The following is an 18048-nucleotide window of genomic DNA, read 5'->3' on the forward strand; positions in this document are numbered from 1 at the left end:
TCTACAGCAATCAGAACGCACAACGCGATGTACTGTAAAAAAAATAAATGAATCAGCGAAACAGCAAGTGTCACTTTTGGCCACGAACAATTTAGGGGAATTTTTATGAACAAACCCAGAGTGTTAAAAAAAAACTTAAAACCATTTTTATTTCTCAGCAGCATCAATAGTAACAAAAACGCAATTTAGTTTTCGCTGTCAAAGTCGATTTAACTGAAGTTACGTGTTTCCGGTTACTGTGGAGCTCCACAGCAGCTGCAGCCAGAAGCTGTTTCTACAGGATCCTGATGGACACTCAAAGCTTTTAGAAAATGTCCTCATTAGTTGTTTGCAGCAGAATATCAATCAATGTGAACCAAAACAAAAAAGTGCTCTGCACATGTGTGTGAGACTACAGATTAAAACTTAAACTCCAGCCTGATGAGTTTCTGAGGTTCCTGACTCTGACCGTCCCTCAAACGCCTCTCTGGGCGTTTCCTTCCGTCGCTTTCGTGAATGTTGTGGCGCAGTTGATCGTCTCCATGTTAAGGTAACGTTAGCAGTCTGTACTGTTTTCCTGGCTGACATCAGCTGTGTGCAGCTTAGTTTCAGCATAAATCTGCTTCGTTTTATGTGAGATCAGAGTCTGGGAACGAGACAGAAACAGTTGATGATCAGCAGCTGAACTCGATGTTACTGTGGATCCACTGACTGATGTCTGTAGGCAGCTTCTCCTGCCTCCGTCAGTCTGTGGCTGTATGGGCTCAAATTGTGGTCATAAATATTTTGTACTTGTAAATCAGGATTTGTAGGTGGAAAAAAGATTTGTGTGTGGACTTAGCCAAGCAATACGTGTGAAACTCTGCACTCAAGTTTCAAGTTACAAGTACGTCCCTATTTTTCTGCCTTTCATTTGATTGGCCAATGTCATGTCAATCACAAATTTAACAATCCAATCAGAGAACAGGTGGGTTTGTTCAGGGTTCAGGGCCCTGTTTCAGGAAGCCGGTTTAGTGCAAACTCTGAGTAAGTATACCCTGAGTTAACGAAAACTCTGGGTTTTCGGTTTCACAAAGCGAGTTTAGATTAATCCTGAGTGAGTTACTATGACGACACACTCCGTGAAGCTAACCTGCCCCCTAGCAGGTTTACTTCAACTAACCCTGACGTTCTCCGCCTCTGTGTCGGAAACCTGACTGTAGGAAGTGTCAGATAGTGATGGGACGTTCTGTATCGAGGCTTCGGAGCGTGTGTCGAGTAATGGAGGGGGCGTTTCCGCGAAGCGCGTATCGAGGCTTGCTTCATTTATGGGAGGAGCTGAAAATGATGACGTCCGAAGCCTCGCTGCCCGGCTGTACCACGTGACTGGTTCATGAAGCGGTTCGAACTTTGCCGCAAATAATCATTTTCCATACTGCCAGCATAAATATACACAGTATACTGCCATCACTACAATATACATGTTTTACACACTCCTTTTGTTGTTGACATTTACAGGCTGTGTGCAAAATGCCACACTCTTCAAATTCATGCCAGCTATTATTTTTACGTCCAGTAGGTGTCCTGCTAGAGCAAATGAAGCTTCATGAAGCTTCGCGTTGGGGTGAACCAATTGGATGAAAAGCTCCAGTGCTTCATGGGGCTTCATCTGCCCATCACTAGTGTCAGACATGGCGTGCTCCTTCCTTGAAGAGCCAGTAGATGTTGAAGCCCAAATTCTCCGCAGAGCTCTCCGCCGGGAGAGAGTGATTAGAGCGCGTTCGGACATTTTATCATTTCATGATGATTTCCTGTGTGAACGTTACCGTTTCTCAGCACAATCTATAAGTTATTTGAATAACATCCTCAGGCCTAATATTGCTCATGTGACACATCGTGGACATTCTCTCAGTTCTGTACATATTATTTGTATTGCACTTCGGTTTTTTGCAAACGGGAGCTTTCTGTATAATATTGGTGACGCTGAGCACGTTTCCAAGGCTACCATCTGTCGGGCAGTCAGGAATGTTACAGTTGCACTGAAACGTCTCCTGTACTCGTTTGTGGTGTTCCCCCGTCATAGACCCACAAGATTTATCAAAGAGGGATGCCACAAAATTGCAGGTAGCAGGATGAACAAAACTTAATTCATGATGTGGTGATACTTGAACTACTACTTAAATTTTACATTTATTTTCACGGTTCCCAGGCGTGATTGGCTGTATAGATGGCACTCACATTCCAATCATTGCTCCTTCAGTAAATGAAGGAGACTATGTGAACAGGAAGTCGTTCCACAGCATTAATGTACAGGTACATAGTTCCCTGTAGCATTTCAAACTAACAAATCATTCCATTATAGTAATGGATGCTAATTTGTGTTCTCTGCACTGTGAAGATCATATGTGATGCTGCCAACATTATCACAAATGTGGAAGCCAAGTGGCCAGGCTCTGTGAGTGGTGGTGGTGGAGGACCCCCACCTGTTTTTCGGGCCTCCGCTTTTTTTTCTAGTGGCCATAACGGGTCACATATGAGCATACAGAGAAAGCAAATATGTACTTGTAATGTGCTCAGATAATTTCAATAAGTGCTTACAGAAAGAAAATTAATGTAGCCTCTAACTGCAATTGATTTACATCGGACAAACAGTCCAAGCACTATGGCTCATAATACAATTACACCTTACCTGTTTGGACTATATTTTTATATTTCATTTTTACTTGCTGCCAGGAACGTTTGGGGCCTGTTGGGTTGCACCTGCGCTCACATCACATCACAAAATAAAATGTATAAAATAAAAAATGAAATATAATAAATAACATGTTAAATGGGTGGAAATCCCTAGATCAATGTTTAAATTAACACTCACGCATTGACTCTGTCGGCTATGTTTTGCCATGCATGCTCCCTTTATTTTGCAGCTGAGGCTGTGTTACTTTTTTCTGCAAAATTTGCATGTTATCGGCATATGCTGCCATCAGAATTTCGGCCTCAAGCGCTGTAAAATACATTGACCGCGCCTTCTTTCCCTCCGTCTCCATGGTGACTCGCTTAATCTGTGCTCCACTAATCAGGGCTTTATGTATCCTCGTGCGCGCGCTTCACTTGGGGTTAAAGCAACTCCGCGTTGATTGAACTACTTGTTATCAGCCTTTCTGAAACCGAATATTCCGAGTTGGACAGTTCGGGGTTACTCAACCCTGAGTATCGTTTTTCACTCTGAGTTTTCTAAACCGGCTTCCTGAAACAGGGCCCGGGTTAGGTTTAGGCTGTTATTGTGCTTCAGGCTGAAATATGAGGAGGAAGGAGTGGGGCTGGTTAGCCCTCATGACCCTCACCATAACACATACGTCACAGGACACTGTTTACCACAGAAACTCCATGAAATGATCAATGAGAACTTTAGAAACCCGTCAGTGTGATGCTTCCAGTACAACAGCACCTCTGAGTGTGTGTGTTTGCCTCTCAGACTAACTCCACCCTGACATCAAGAAGATGGAGGAAGAGGATGGAGCAGGATCTGCAGCATCCAGCTGTGTGTCTGTGAGGAGTGACTGGTCCAAAGGAAACCCTCCAGACTTCAGTAATGAACCTGCAGCAACAATGTAAGAGAGCTGCTGACTCATTTATTCAGTGTAAATAATGATTTTTGATGCAATGGGAGAAGAAAAATGACAAAAACAGTTTTAAAAATAAGGATTAAAATATTACAAACTATGTTTTTGAGTTTCCTGATGTAGTACAAAAATATATGAACATAACTGTATATAGGACAGATATTTACGGTTCTTTTAGGCAGCACCAAAAAACAAAAAGACTATTTTAAGCTGTCTGAGGTAGTGAGTCAACATGTCACACTGGGTCAAAGGTCAGGGAGTAAAAGTGTGTTTTAAAGAGCAACATGTCAAAGGGTATTATTGTAAACTTTAACAAAAGACTGTTATGTGACAAAGAGTAAGTACATTATTTTTATGAGTTTCAGATTGTTCATCATGTCTTTAATTTAACATTTCCATTTTTTCCTTCCTGTCTCATGAAGCTGTTACATTTATTGTGTGGAGATCAGGGAGATATGTTACTGTTACTGTCATAACCATTATCATTACCATTGCATTAATCATCATTTCATCAAAGCATTTATTGATGCTGTTGGTATTACGTTAAAACTTGTTTTACAGGTGTTATCATAATCCTATATTAACCTTTATTCCAGGTGCAGTTATAACTATTTTTATACACATCTTGCAGTTTGTGCTTTTAAAGAGTTTAAGCTCAGTCTGATAATTGATGGTCAGAAGCTTCGTCTGGCGCGATGTCGCGATGCCGATCTATTGTGCAAAGTGACTTAGAGGTATGGAAGGATTGCCTACACGCTTACAAAACACACATGATACAAGTATTCATTATTATCTTTTATTCGTTTATATCCTTTTTATTGAGCTTTGAGTAGTGGCATTTGATTAAAGCATTTATTCAATATATTACACATATAGTTTCAGTTAAATTGTTACACATATGAGAGTCTGGGTGTGAGCTTTAGTAGGCGAGAGGTGAGACAGAGTGCAATTGAGGTCGAGACATCCACACACACACACACACACACACACACACACACACACACACACACACACACACACACACACACACACCGTAGGTAGACTTATATTCTAGGTTAGAGTTCAGACATATTTTGCTTGTAACTGCATTTTGTGCCTGCATAAGTGATAGTTTGTTGCAGGACGTGCGTCTGATGTTCCAGGGATAAGTGAAAGCAAGACGAGCTACAGGAAGCACCTGGCGTGGAGACGATGTTCTTTTCAAACTGTGTCAAAAGTTGTCAACAGAACATTTGTGTTTTTAACTCATGCAAGTATCTGTTCTGATGCAAGAGGGGGCGTAATAATACCCTGATGTTATAAAAGCAACTGCTTGTGTGCTTTTGGGCGGAGATTGACGCTGATTGTGTAACGGTGTTCATCTCCCTACGCATGTGTTCATTAAAATCATCGTTTGACCTAATTCTTCTGGACCTTCGTTGTTTTGTTCTCATCCTCAATAATACGCGACAATTGTTTTTCTTTTAGGATCAATAAGAGGCCAGAATCTCCTGGACCTGAACCCAGCTGTGTTTCCTTAAAGAGCAACGAGTCAAAGGATATCGGTATAAACTTTAAAGGCTGACTCTGTATTTTTGAATAAATCCTCATGTTTAATATCAGCTCAGCTCTTTTTCACACACATTTCTATGTTGGTATGTGAAGCGGTGTGTGTTGGAGTGTTTCCACAAACACAGCAGTCAGAGTGGAAAGAGTGGATGTTGTAGGAGGTGTTTGTGTAGTGAAGAGGCTGAGTGTCTGTAGGACTCCAGCTGCTCCAGCAGGTGTCTCCTTTGTGCTTTGCTTCAAACACAGTGTAGGGAGGAGCTTCCACTCAGGTGTTTCAGGTGTTGCTGGATGGAGGAGGACAAATAGTTTTTCCCTTCAGTGACACTTCAGCAGCTCAATGTTCTGGGAGATGTTTGTCTTTATGAAGGTTTATGGATTCTTGTTCTTACTTTCGTGAAACTGAGCAACACATTTTCCATCTAACATTTAAAGTAAATTTCCAGGTGAATAAAAGATCTGCAGCTGCAGCCTCTGTGATGTTTCACAGTCTGAAAGTAACAAATTCAACCAGAGTTCAAACAAAGGCTTAATATACGTGTGTGTTTGATATAATGCCAACAAGTACAAACAGGTGTTCTTACAGGTCTTAATCACAGAGCTCTGATAAGTCTGGTGACTTTCACACTCAGCAGTTTTGCTGCCTTTTATTTTATATTGGCCTTTTTAAAGCCCTTCAAAGTCTCCCACATTCATACAGAGCTTTTAACACCAAACTCCTTTACAGTCCTTCTCCTCTCACACACGATCACACGACTGATTTGTCTGCAGCAGCTGTGTTACTGCTAGTATTTTATTATGTGTGTAATCTCCTCATATTGTTCCTGTGGTTTAGTTTGACTTCCTTCTGCAAACTCAGCTGCTCTGTTGCTGATACACGTCTCCATGAATATGATTGATCAGATGCTGCCAACACCATGTGTTTCATGTGAGCGCTCAGCTGAAACCCTGGGTTGACTTATCGAGTTAATAACAAGCTTCACGTGACTGTGAATGCTAAAGTGAATCCAGATAAAGGAAAGAGACCCTGCTAATGTTGGACTCACTTCTTAGTGTAGATCCCAGGAGGAAGTTCAACATAGCCATTCTTTGTGCTAGCTCGACCAAACCTGAGAGCACAGTGCAGGATAATGATCATCATCTGTCTCTGTCAAGGACATTTAAAATCCACAAATAACAAACATAATTATATTTGATCATTAAAAATATGTTTTCACTTAAAAAAGCATGAGCACACTGGTGGATTACAGAAACATGAAAACTGGTTAACAGTAAAGTTAATTTAGGCGTAAGATTTTATCATTGATTTTAAAGTCTCTGCTGCAGAGAGGTGAGCTGTTAGTAACATGAACTCTCTGATTTAAATGATTTTGATGTTTCCTGGTTTCTAAAATGCATCTCTGTAGCAGAGCAGTGTCTCCAAGGACACACAGGCTCAGCTGTAACTGTCAGTTTATCTGGTTTAAGACACATTTGGACTCAATTGGCTGTTTTTAACTATGTATTTTAATCAGAGGTGTAAATCTAGACCTCACACATCTGGATCCTAAACTATGATAGAAACAGCTGCTAGCAGTGGGTAGTTTGACTTTGATACGCTGCTCTAGAAAGCAAACAAAAGTTTGTGCAGCTCCTCTTCAGAAAAGTGTTCAGAGAGCAGCTGCTGTATTAGACAAAGGCTCGTCGTGTGAGCCCAGATGTGTGTAACAGCTGGATGAAGGAGAACCATCACAGGCACGTCTCCATCCCGCCTTTATTAATGAACTTCCTGTTGCTTGCAGATGACAGGAACACAAAGTGTTTGTGCCACGTGATGCTGCAGGATTTGTTAACGTGTCCATGATGGTAACATCTCCTCGTCTAACTGCAAACACATGAGCGCTCCTAACGGCAGCTATCACAGCCACACAGGCAGCCTGTGTCTCACTGTTGCATTCAGGGACATTTGTTTTCCTGTAAAAAGCTGAACTCTAATCTAAGAGGACTGTTACTGACAGGAAACAGCTGCATTATCTGCAGTCTGTGTGATCACAGCTGCTTCAATCACTTTATCAGAGAATTGATCATTGAATAAAACATGTTTGTGTCTGCAGAGGTCAGAGGTCACAGTCTGCAGGATCCAGCTGTCCGTCTGTAAGGAGTGACCGGTCCAAAGGTCACCCTCCAGACTTCAGTGCTGAACCTGGACCAACGAGGTCAGAGAACTGTGATGACTCCTTTACATGTTTGTGTTTTCCTGGATAAATATGACCAAAGATTCATTAAAAAGATAAAAATCTTAGACTTTGTCCTGTAGCGCTGTGTGGCAGGCAGGATTGGACCCAAACACAACAGGATGAAGTCAAAGAGGCAGCTTTATTTCAGCTGTGAACATGCAAACAGCAGAAATAAGGAAACATAACTGTAGGTTAGGTTAGGTAAGGAAAACACGTCTCTGCCTAGTCTTGAAAATCGAATCTTATCATCCATTGTTCTTCTAGGGCCTCTTCTTCTTGTGGCCTCAGCTAACTGCTAATATTTAAATGGCTAACATTAACATGTGTGCCAGCCAGGTTCACATTTATGATGAACTATGATTAATTAACTGATGTTGAAACTGGAGCTTTACTGACCTCTGAAATTCCTCCTAAAGTGTTATTCAGTGTTGTGACAGTCAGCTGCTTCAGCTGCTGCTGGGATGGGCTGTGGCAAAGAGAACAGAGAAAATCCAAATCAGAGTTTTTCTCTGAATTAAAAGCAAGGAAACAACAATATATTCTACATGGTGAAACTGATGGTTTCTGGTGTTTGGGTCTGTTTTTCTGTATTTATGCAGATAAAGTGTAAACTCAGATGAATTATACCATCAAATGTTAAAGGAAAATATCAGGATGAGTGTCTGTGAGCTGAGAAGGACGTGAAGCGAGCAGTTTATCCCAGAGCTGAAGCTGCTCTGTGTGCAGAGATGAGCTCAGATTCCTGCTGTGATTGATCAACAGTCACAGAAATGTAGACTTGTAGTTATTACTGCAGTATGGTCACAGCAGATACTGATAAACATGTATTATGAGGATGATGATCAAGTTTCTCACTCTCTCCTTTAAATCTCAGTTTTTTCTTCTTCACAGTTTATCTGTTAATTTATTAATGAATAACACTGAAAGAGTTTCTGTTATATTTCCCCTTGAACATCAGCTTATTAGGGCGGCATTAGGAAATAGCCCCCCTCCAAAGAATGAATAAATGAATGATGATAATAATAAAATGATTCAAAAGCAGAGCTCAGAGTGGTAGAATGGTCAAACATGGATCCACGGGTGGTTCAACTGCATTTGGTGACGTGACTAAAGCAAATCTTTCAAATAATCCCACCATCAACGGGATGTTGTCTCCTTTACTACGGTTACTTTACTTGGTCACCGTGTGAATTTCTTTGAAATGAACCAAATTCTTTTATTTGTTGGTTGTTGCATATTTAACCTCTACAGTCAGGAAAGGAGGAGATGAGGCCTCAACAATGTTGGGTTGTAGCTGTGCTTCAGGTTAGAGTGAGTGTCCATGGAATAAATGTAAGTCAGTGAACTGGAAACATGACTGTGTTCAAACTTTGTTTTCCTTTTTATAATGAGTCTAATCAAAGGTGGACAGAAGTATCTCCACTGTGACTTTTCTGTGTCACCATCAGAGCTTCTGCACAGTGTGGAGAAAGATCCAGAAGCAGAGCTGGACTGCAGACAGCCAGTCAGAGCAGCTGTGTACAAAGTAAGACTGAACATCTGTCTGCTGATGGACTCATTTCTGAAAACTGGACTTCTTGTGTTGTTCAGACATTGAAGAGTTTTCTTTCTCTTTAGTCTCATTGTTTTTCTTTCTTTCAGCAGATGTTGGTCTGCAGGAGGTTTTAGATGAACATAAGATCAGTCTGAGGAGGAGATGTGAACGTGTGACTGAAGGAAGTGATGAAACAGGAAGTAGAACCCTCCTCAACACCATCTACACTGAGCTCTACATCACAGAGGAACAGAGTGAAGAGGTTCATACCCAACATGAGGTGAGGCAGCTGGAGACAGCTTCCAAGATGGACGCCCTCCATGACGCTCCAATCAGGTGCCAGGACATCTTTAAAGCCTTACCTGACCAACAGAGACCCATCAGAGTGGTTCTGACCAACGGCGTGGCTGGTGTTGGAAAAACCTTCTCAGTGCAGAAGTTCACTCTGGACTGGGCAGAGGGCTTGGAGAACCAACATGTCAGTGTGGTGGTTCTGCTTTCATTCAGGGAGCTGAACCTGATCAGAGATGAGCAGTACAGTCTTCTGGAGCTGCTCCATGTTTTCCATCCAACATTACAGAAGGTCACAGCAGAGAAGCTGGCTGTCTCTCAGCTTTTGTTCATCTTTGACGGCCTGGATGAAAGCAGACTTTCATTGGATTTCACCAACAGGAAGCTGCTGTCTGATGTCACACAGAAGTCATCAGTCAGCCAGCTGCTGACAAACCTCATCCAGGGGAATCTGCTTCCCTCGGCTCTCGTCTGGATAACTTCCCGACCCGCAGCGGCCAATCAGATCCCTCCTACATGTGTTGACAGGCTAACAGAAGTACGAGGCTTCACTGACGCCCAGAAGGAGGAGTACTTCAGGAGGAGATTCAGTGATGAAGAGCTGTCCAGCAGAATCATCTCCCACATGAAGACATCCAGGAGCCTCCACATCATGTGTAGTATCCCAGTCTTCTGCTGGATCACTGCTACAGTTCTGGAGCACATGTTGACTACAGAGCAGAGAGGAGAGCTGCCCAAGACCCTGACTGACATGTACTCACACTTCCTGCTGGTTCAGACAAAGAGGAAGAAGAACAAGTACCATGAGGGACGTGAGACGAGTCCACAGGAGCTGACGGAGGCTGACAGGGAAGTTCTTCTGAAGCTGGGGAGGCTGGCGTTTGAACATCTGGAGAAAGGAAACATCATGTTCTACCAAGAAGACCTGGAGCAGTGTGGTCTGGATGTGACAGAGGCCTCGGTGTACTCAGGAGTTTGTACAGAGATCTTCAAAAGAGAGTGTGTGATCTTCCAGAAACCAGTCTACTGCTTTGTTCATCTGAGCATTCAGGAGTTTCTGGCTGCTGTCTACATGTTCCACTGTTTCACCAACAGGAAGACAAAGGTGCTGAAGATGTTTCTAAAATCAGAATCTTTCACCAAGATGATTTTCAGTCTTTTTGATAACAAAGATCTCCAATCACTTGATGTATTTCTGAGGAGAGTCATGGAGAAATCCCTCCAGAGTAAAAACGGCCACCTGGACCTGTTTGTTCGCTTCCTTCATGGCCTCTGTCTGGAGTCCAACCAGAGACTCTTAGTAGGTCTGCTGGGTCAGACAGAGATCAGTCCAGGAACCATCCAGAGAGTCATCAACAACCTGAAGGAGATGAACAGTGATGAAATCTCTCCTGACAGAAGCATCAACATCTTCCACTGTCTGATGGAGATGAACCACCTCTCATTATTTCAGGAGATCCAAGAGTTCCTGAAGTCAGAGAAGTTACTCTCTGAGATCCAGTGCTCAGCTCTGGCCTTCATGCTGCAGATGTCAGAGGAGGTTCTGGATGAGTTGGACCTGCAGAAGTACAAAACATCAGAGCGGGGACGACAGAGACTGATTCCAGCTGTGAGGAACTGCAGAAAGGCTGGGTGAGTCCAGATGTGATCATTAACATCATTGATCAGTGTAGGTTAGTAGTTTAATGTTGAAAATAAAATCAGATTGTAAGCAGAAAGTGTTTGTGTCCGTACGCTGCAACCTTCCACACCATTCCTTTATTGTACAGACTCAGCAGCAGCTCCATGGATCCCAAATCCAAGAGTGGAGAACAGATTTGAAGTGTGTCACATCCATGCAGTCACAGCTGTTTCCACCATGTTTCCACTGATATTAATCCTGTTCAATGACACGTTTCATATCAGTGAATATGTTCTTTAGGACGTCCACTGACATGTTTAAGTGTCCTGCTGGAAATCACTCAAATCATCCATGAAATCCATGAAAAATCCTTTTAGTGTTTCTAACTTCAGCCTCTGTCCTCTCTCTCTCTCCATCCTCCTCACTGCTTCTTTCACTGATAATCACACAAACATCGTATTCAGCTACAAAATAACACAATAATATCATCTGATGATCATTATTATAAGAGCAGGATCCATATTTGATATCAGAGTAACACACTGCTTGGTTATGTGCAGTCATCATCAGTGACTGTGGGTCAAACAGAAGCTCTCTGATTGGTTGCTGACCTTGGTCACCTGTCCACTCTCACCTGTTTGTGTTTGCTCTCTCTTTGCTGTCTCCATCCTCTCTCTCCTTTCTCTCCCTCTCTGTCTTTGTACGTCACTCAGGTCCAATGGAAACAGTGACATTTACAAACCAATCAAAGACAAACTGATCCATGTCAGGTTATAACAATATTCAAAGTGAATACAGGCTGCTGCTGGACACAGACAGGTAACATCATTTTGACTTGCTGTCACCTGGATCTGGACTCATAAACACTGAAGCCCTGAACAGGAATACAAATCATTTTCTGCCAACTAGCGACACAGCAGCAGATAATGGCTCAGAAAGCTAAAATGAGCCAATCATTTCTGTGTTTAGTTCCCCTGAAATCAGATCTGATATCAGCAGCTCTGAGTTCATTCATCATTATTGTCCAGTGATGAGTTTTCTGCTCCGTTTGGTAACAGTCAGCAGGTTTTTCCTGCGTGTGGACGTGAACAGTCGTACCTGACAGCAGGTAGCAAACAGAGATCATCTTTCCAGCTGGAACTCTTCACTGAGCTGAACTCATTCAAAATGTTCTGGAGTCAAAACAGGAAACAGTCCAAATGTGTGTCTTCACTCTGACTCTGGATCAGATCTCAGTGACAGACTGTGGACATTATGGAAGCCTAAATGTGACACCATCTTCCTCCTTCATCTGCAGATTAAAGCCAAACAAAGATTCTCATTAAAAGTCTGCAGGTCTGAGAGAGACTCAATCGTTGTGTCATGTCAAACACAGTAAGAGGAGCTGAAGCACAGATGTGAAGAGCAGATTCATCAGATTATGACCTCACTCTGTTTTGTCTTCATATACATTCAGTCTGTGTTTATAATGCAGATTTTCTGCTTTTATAATAACACATTTTATATTTTCTATCATCACAGACTGACTCAGTGTCGACTCTCAGAGTCTCACTGTGAAGTTGTGGCCTCAGCTCTGAAGTCCAACCCCTCCCATCTGACACAGCTGGACATCAGTTGGAATGATGGCCTCCAGGATTCAGGTGTGAAGCTTCTGTGTGCTGGACTGGAGAGTCCAAACTGTCGACTGGAGACTCTGAGGTGAGTTCACTGACTGCGGCTGTTGTTGTTTTTCTATATTTCAGGTCTTTGATGTTTGAAACTTTCTTCAGTTCCTAAATGTTCAGGATGTGTCTGAAGACAAATGTGAAGAAGTTTGAGTGCTTTCAGAAATGTTGTCTTTCCAAACGACTGAACAACAGTTTTTCCTTTTGGCTCCAAACAGAAGTGACAGACTTGAGCAGGGTTCATTTAAAGGCTGACAGAAGTGGAGTGGTGACGGGGAGATGTTTGACAGGACAGTGTTTCAGCCTCCACAGGTTCATGTTGTGCTCCATCAGTCAGTGAAGATGAAGTCAGTGCTGATGAGGCTGTAGAGTGTGTGAGGGATGTGAATGAGGATGATGAAGATCTGATGATAGCAGATAAAAACAGGCTGCAGAGACTTTGAGCCATACAGGGCACACAGTGTGTGTACAGAACAGCTGAAATCATTATGGAGGCCTCACTGGGATATGGAAGCATCACAGTACAGCTTCAGTGAAGCATTAAAGTCTCTGATATGAGATGAGAAATGAAGCAGCCAGAGCTTTTTCATGAGTGGAAATCCACTGTGACTGTGAGCTGCTGCTACAGCCTCCAGATTAGCCAGCAGCTCATCCTGCTCAACATGGACCTGTGGTCAGAGTGTGTGCTGGATAATCCGGCCCAGGATGAGGCCAAACTGACATGGGATGAAATGTCTGTCACATAATTGAGCTTAGTGTAGTTTCATTTCTGCACAATTTAAAACAACCAAAACTTTGTTCTGTCTTTTCTATGTTATACTGTAGACTTTCTTTGATACTGTGTCCAAAAGGAGCAGCTTTTACTTTGAAGGGTACCGTCTCTGTTTCCTCTTCAGGTTGGATGATGGAAGCAAATGAGTGTGTGATGTTCTTTCAGTGTTGCACTTTGTAGACGCTCCCTGAGCACTGGTCTCACAGCCAGCTGCACATAGAGACCAGTGTTGTTAGTCCAGGTCAGAAGATGACTTGTTGGAATGAAAATGAGCTTGTAGTTTGTCTGCTTTAATAATGTGACTGGAAAAAGGTGTTGGACTTCAAATATGTCCATTTCTTTCACACTTCACCTTTAAAAGTGAAGCCTTGTGGTTCCTGGAAGGAAAAACACGACTTTTTCAAGTCTTTGTCCTGTTTTTATGAGAAATGTACGACTTTAATGTGAAACATTCAGAGTTTTTTCTCTTGTTGTGTTTGTTTGAAGCTGCTTCCTGTTGGCTTCAGCTGTTTGGAGTTTCCATTTTCTAAACTTCTACATTCTGAACCTTCTTCAGCTCTGAACAGATGATGAAACACTGAATGATTTCAAGCTCACACTTTGTCTAATAAACTTACATCTTTCATTCTTTATACAGATTGTATCGCTGTGGTTTGTCAGAGATCAGCTGTGATTATCTGGCAGCAGCACTGAAGTCCAACCCCTCCCATCTGAGAGAGCTGCACCTGAGCTGCAACCACAAGCTGCAGGATTCAGGAGTGAAGCATCTGTGTGGTTTCCTGGAGAGTCCAGGATGTGGACTTGAAACTCTGAGGTCAGTCAGCATGTTTTAGTTGTGCTGAGATGAATATGATGTGAAAGTTGTGCTGACACTAAACTGCAGACATCAGGCTGATATTATACTGATCCACACTGAGGATCTTCATGGTAAAGTCTGTTTTCTTCTTCTCTGGTTTAGTCCATTGACTGCAGCAGAACAATGTTCACATTTCAAACCTTCAAAGAAGAAGAAAAATCCTCCACTGGATAATTCACTGTGAAACTCTCCAACTCTTCATTCCACCTTAAAGTCTGTCTGACACTGAAATCCAAAGCAAAATGTGCGTTTGCTTTACAGACAGCAGTCCAACACAAACATACACACATCATCCAAAACACAGTCCAACATCCAAATCTCCTCCACTGCCAGCATGAATGATGGGAAAGAGAAGGAGGAACACTCTGACATTCAGGGTTAGAATGAGTTTCATGAAGCAGACTGTGAAGATCAAAGCTGCATTAGAAAGCTTACATGAATGAATGAGTGGACAGAAGTGGACAGAGATCATCTGAAGCACTTCAAAGGCTGTAAATCAGCACATTTCTCTTTATTCTTTATCAACTCTGTTAGTTTCTCTCAGTTTTCTGTGGAATGAAGCTAACAGCAGGCTAATAAGATGCTGACCAATAGGTTTCTATTAAAGGTTGTAATTTGTATATGAAAAAGTGCTTTGGCTCAGCAGGGATCAGCTTACAGGTAGAATACAGCTGCTGGATGGGATTAGCATGTCATAGCTATCTACCAAACTGCTAACTGGGGGATTTCAGGCCATCTATGGATCATTTTTGCTAACTGTTTATTCAGCTTAGGCTCACAGGGCTGCAGCCTGTGCCCTAGCTGTCATAGGGCAAGAGGCGTGGTCCACCTGCACAGGTGAGCAGTCCATCACAGGGCCAACAGAGAGAGACAGAGAAGCACTCTCTCACATCCACACCTACAGCCAATTTAGAAGCACCAATGAACCTAAGCAGCATTTCATTGGACTGTGGGAGAACATCCAACCTCCACAGAAAGGCCAACAAGCTTCAACCTACAACCTTCTTGCTTTAAGGCACTAGTGCGAACCACTTTTCCCCATTTCAGCCCAAATCCTGCATCTTCCTGTTTCTGACTCCAGGCCAGCTCCACTAACACTTTCTCATCAGACACTGCCACCTAGTGGAGGAAGTCTTAGTTCCATTTGAAGCTTCAGATGACAGTTAGTTCCTTTACAAAGAGGTGGAGGTGGTGGGGCCACAGCACCATCATCACTGAGTGCCATAGGACACTTAACCTTTGTTTCCATATGCTGGGAACTTCCTGTTGTTCCAAGGAGGACTGGAAAATGTGTGAAAATCTCCCAGTCAGTTCCTCACAGCACACTTCAATCATTTCCCTCCCACAGCATCAGGACCAGGGCTTTTTCTCTCTTTGGTCCCACTAAGAGATTTCCACACAAACACCTCATCAGTGGGACTCTCAGAGCTACCAGCCCTTTGCTACAATCACAAAGCTCTTCATTGAAATCAATGATATCAAAGCTGGAATCAAATGAGTCCAAGTCTTCTGCTGATTCAGCATCACATTCATCTTTGCTCCTTGTTCTGCATCCCCACCATGGACTTCATTCCTTTCCAAGCCAGCCTTGAGTGTCCTTTATTCAGCTCATCCTCTGCTTTACTTTTACACCTGATTTTAGCTGCTTTATCTCTCTTTCAACAAGTTTCTGTGCCTCAATCTTTTTCTTCTCTCCCTCATAACAAGACAGCTTCTTCTGCCTGAGAACATGTTGGAGTGATTTACTAATCCTGGGCTGCTTATTGGGGAAAATACTTCCTGTTTCCAAAGTAATCCCCATTTTCCCCAGAAAGAAATGTAAGTAGAAATCGATGATCTAAGTGAGAACATGAGCCTTTAAAAAGTCCCAGTGGGTGCAGTCAAAGCAGTCCCTCAGTCCCAGTATAGAGTCTTTGGTCCAGACTGGAACAACTGTGTGCCCAGTTTGAGCTCTCTCCAGTGCTGTGACCTGACAGACCCAGAGGGGCCATCACATCACATTTAGAAGCTCCCCTAATGGAGCCACAACACATGTCCAACACTTAGTCTGTCTTGTTGGACCAACTGGAAGAAATGATTCAAGGACTTAGTCACAGAACAGAGATTCAAATCTCCAAAATCCAACTGGCTGCATCAGGACATATAGTCTGAAACTCTGCACAGTTTCCTGTTTGAAGCTGCTTCCTGTTGGCTTCAGCTGTTTGGAGTTTCCATTTTCTAAACTTCTACATTCTGAACCTTCTTCAGCTCTGAACAGATGATGAAACACTGAATGATTTCAAGCTCACACTTTGTCTAATAAACTTACATCTTTCATTCTTTATACAGATTGATGAGCTGTGGTTTGTCAGAGATCAGCTGTGATTATCTGGCAGCAGCACTGAAGTCCAACCCCTCCCATCTGAGAGAGCTGGACCTGAGCAGGAACAACAACCTGCAGGATTCAGGAGTGAAGCATCTGTGTGGTTTCCTGGAGAGTCCAGGATGTGGACTTGAAACTCTGAGGTCAGTCAGCATGTTTTAGTTGTGCTGAGATGAATATGATGTGAAAGTTGTGCTGACACTAAACTGCAGACATCAGGCTGATATTATACTGATCCACACTGAGGATCTTCATGGTAAAGTCTGTTTTCTTCTTCTCTGGTTTAGTCCATTGACTGCAGCAGAACAATGTTCACATTTCAAACAGTGAGACTCAACGTATGGCCCGTGGCCCACATGCGGCCTGCCCACCTTCCCTGATTCAGAGAGAGGGGACCCTGATTAACTGTGTAGTGTTCTTCCTCACAGTTCTAAGTATCAGACACAACAATGAATAATCCACAGCTGACTGTCTTTAGCAGGTCAAAGGTCACGGCACACAGCAGACAGTGGGAAATATTATAACTCTGATCATTTATCAGCACATATCCATATGTATAAAAACAAAGCTGACACTGTGAGACTTGATCAGAGGTGTGATCATCACAGCAGAGGCCTTTGTGTCAAAGTCACTGAGGATCAAACAGAAACACATGAAGCAGATTTTCCTGTTCTGGCTTTTTATAGCAGATAACCTTCAAAATATTCTGCAGTCCATCAAAAACTGAAGCAAACCATGAATCAACATGTGAACATGAGCTGATGCTGCTGAAGTGAAGCAAAGTTACAGAGGTTTGATTACAGACACAGCTGAGAGTTTGTAATCTGTCATCATTTTAAAAGGTTTACATTTCTTCAGTATTGAACAGCAGAAATGAGGCTTTGTTTTGGGAGGCCGACAGCAGTGAACACAACAGCAGACTGGTGCGTAATAAGCAGTGAATAATGCAGGAAACAGATTTTTGAAGGTAAACTGTTCTTGAAGTACACTGAGAGAGAGAGAGCTGTGCAGGAAGTAAACGTCAAAGTCAGAGAGAATTCATGACGATGTTCATCAAACGTAAAGCGTAGTTTGGATCTTCTTCTGCTGCTGGTTCAGTCAGTTTTGGTTGGAGGCAGATGAAACCTGCAGCTTCAGGATCTGTGAGCTGTCCACTGTCAGCCCCGACGGCGTGTCCGTGTACGTGCCGTCGAGTGAACGATCCACGCTCTGTGTTTCCATCTTTGTGTGTTTAGCTGCTCTCATTTACTGTTTTATCTGTTTGCTTGTTGTTGAAATACTTTTGGGAGCTTTAACCTGAGATTCTGGCAAAATACATTTATATTAAAAATCGATTCAGGATTGAATGAATCAACATCGCTTTATTCAAATTAAAACCATTTAAATAGGAAAATCCATTTTTTTACAGCTGCCTCTAATGCTGGGTAATGTCAGCTGGTCCATGTGCAGCTGGCTGTGAGGCTCAGGGAGCGTCTACAAAGTGCAACACTGAAAGAACATCATCCATAAATATTGAGTAATAACTGGACTCTCATACAGCGAGACTCAAATGCCTTTAAACATCAGCTTATCCTGCTGATCCAAGTCCAACACTGAGTTTGTAAAAACA

General features: G+C 42.6%; 1 protein-coding gene across 1 annotated transcript; it reads left to right on the forward strand.

Annotated features, from left to right (window-relative positions):
* Positions 1-234: 234 nt before the first annotated feature.
* Positions 235-16921, forward strand: LOC146716426 (protein NLRC3-like). Its single transcript, XM_085452531.1, has 7 exons — positions 235-529; positions 3431-3566; positions 7217-7318; positions 8788-8864; positions 8981-10796; positions 12307-12483; positions 16406-16921. The coding sequence occupies exons 2-7, from the start codon at positions 3457-3459 to the stop codon at positions 16599-16601; spliced, it is 2478 nt and encodes an 825-aa protein (XP_085308657.1). The 5' UTR covers positions 235-529; positions 3431-3456; the 3' UTR covers positions 16602-16921.
* Positions 16922-18048: the final 1127 nt, after the last annotated feature.

The sequence above is a fragment of the Copadichromis virginalis genome, linkage group LG3, assembly GCF_057382275.1.
Source record: "Copadichromis virginalis isolate Kocher_CV1m ecotype Utaka linkage group LG3, C_Virginalis_male_GT1.1, whole genome shotgun sequence".
Taxonomy (NCBI): Eukaryota; Metazoa; Chordata; class Actinopteri; order Cichliformes; family Cichlidae; genus Copadichromis; species Copadichromis virginalis.

What these genes read in the sequence shown, in the direction of transcription:
- LOC146716426 (XM_085452531.1), top strand. Translation starts at nt 3,457, where the DNA reads ATGGAGGAAGAGGATGGAGCAGGATCTGCAGCATCCAGCTGTGTGTCT. An exon ending in GCTGAACCTGGACCAACGAG is followed by an intron (nt 7,319 to 8,787) that starts GTCAGAGAACTG and finishes TGTCACCATCAG; the next exon opens with AGCTTCTGCACAGTGTGGAG. An exon ending in TGTCGACTGGAGACTCTGAG is followed by an intron (nt 12,484 to 16,405) that starts GTGAGTTCACTG and finishes TTCTTTATACAG; the next exon opens with ATTGATGAGCTGTGGTTTGT.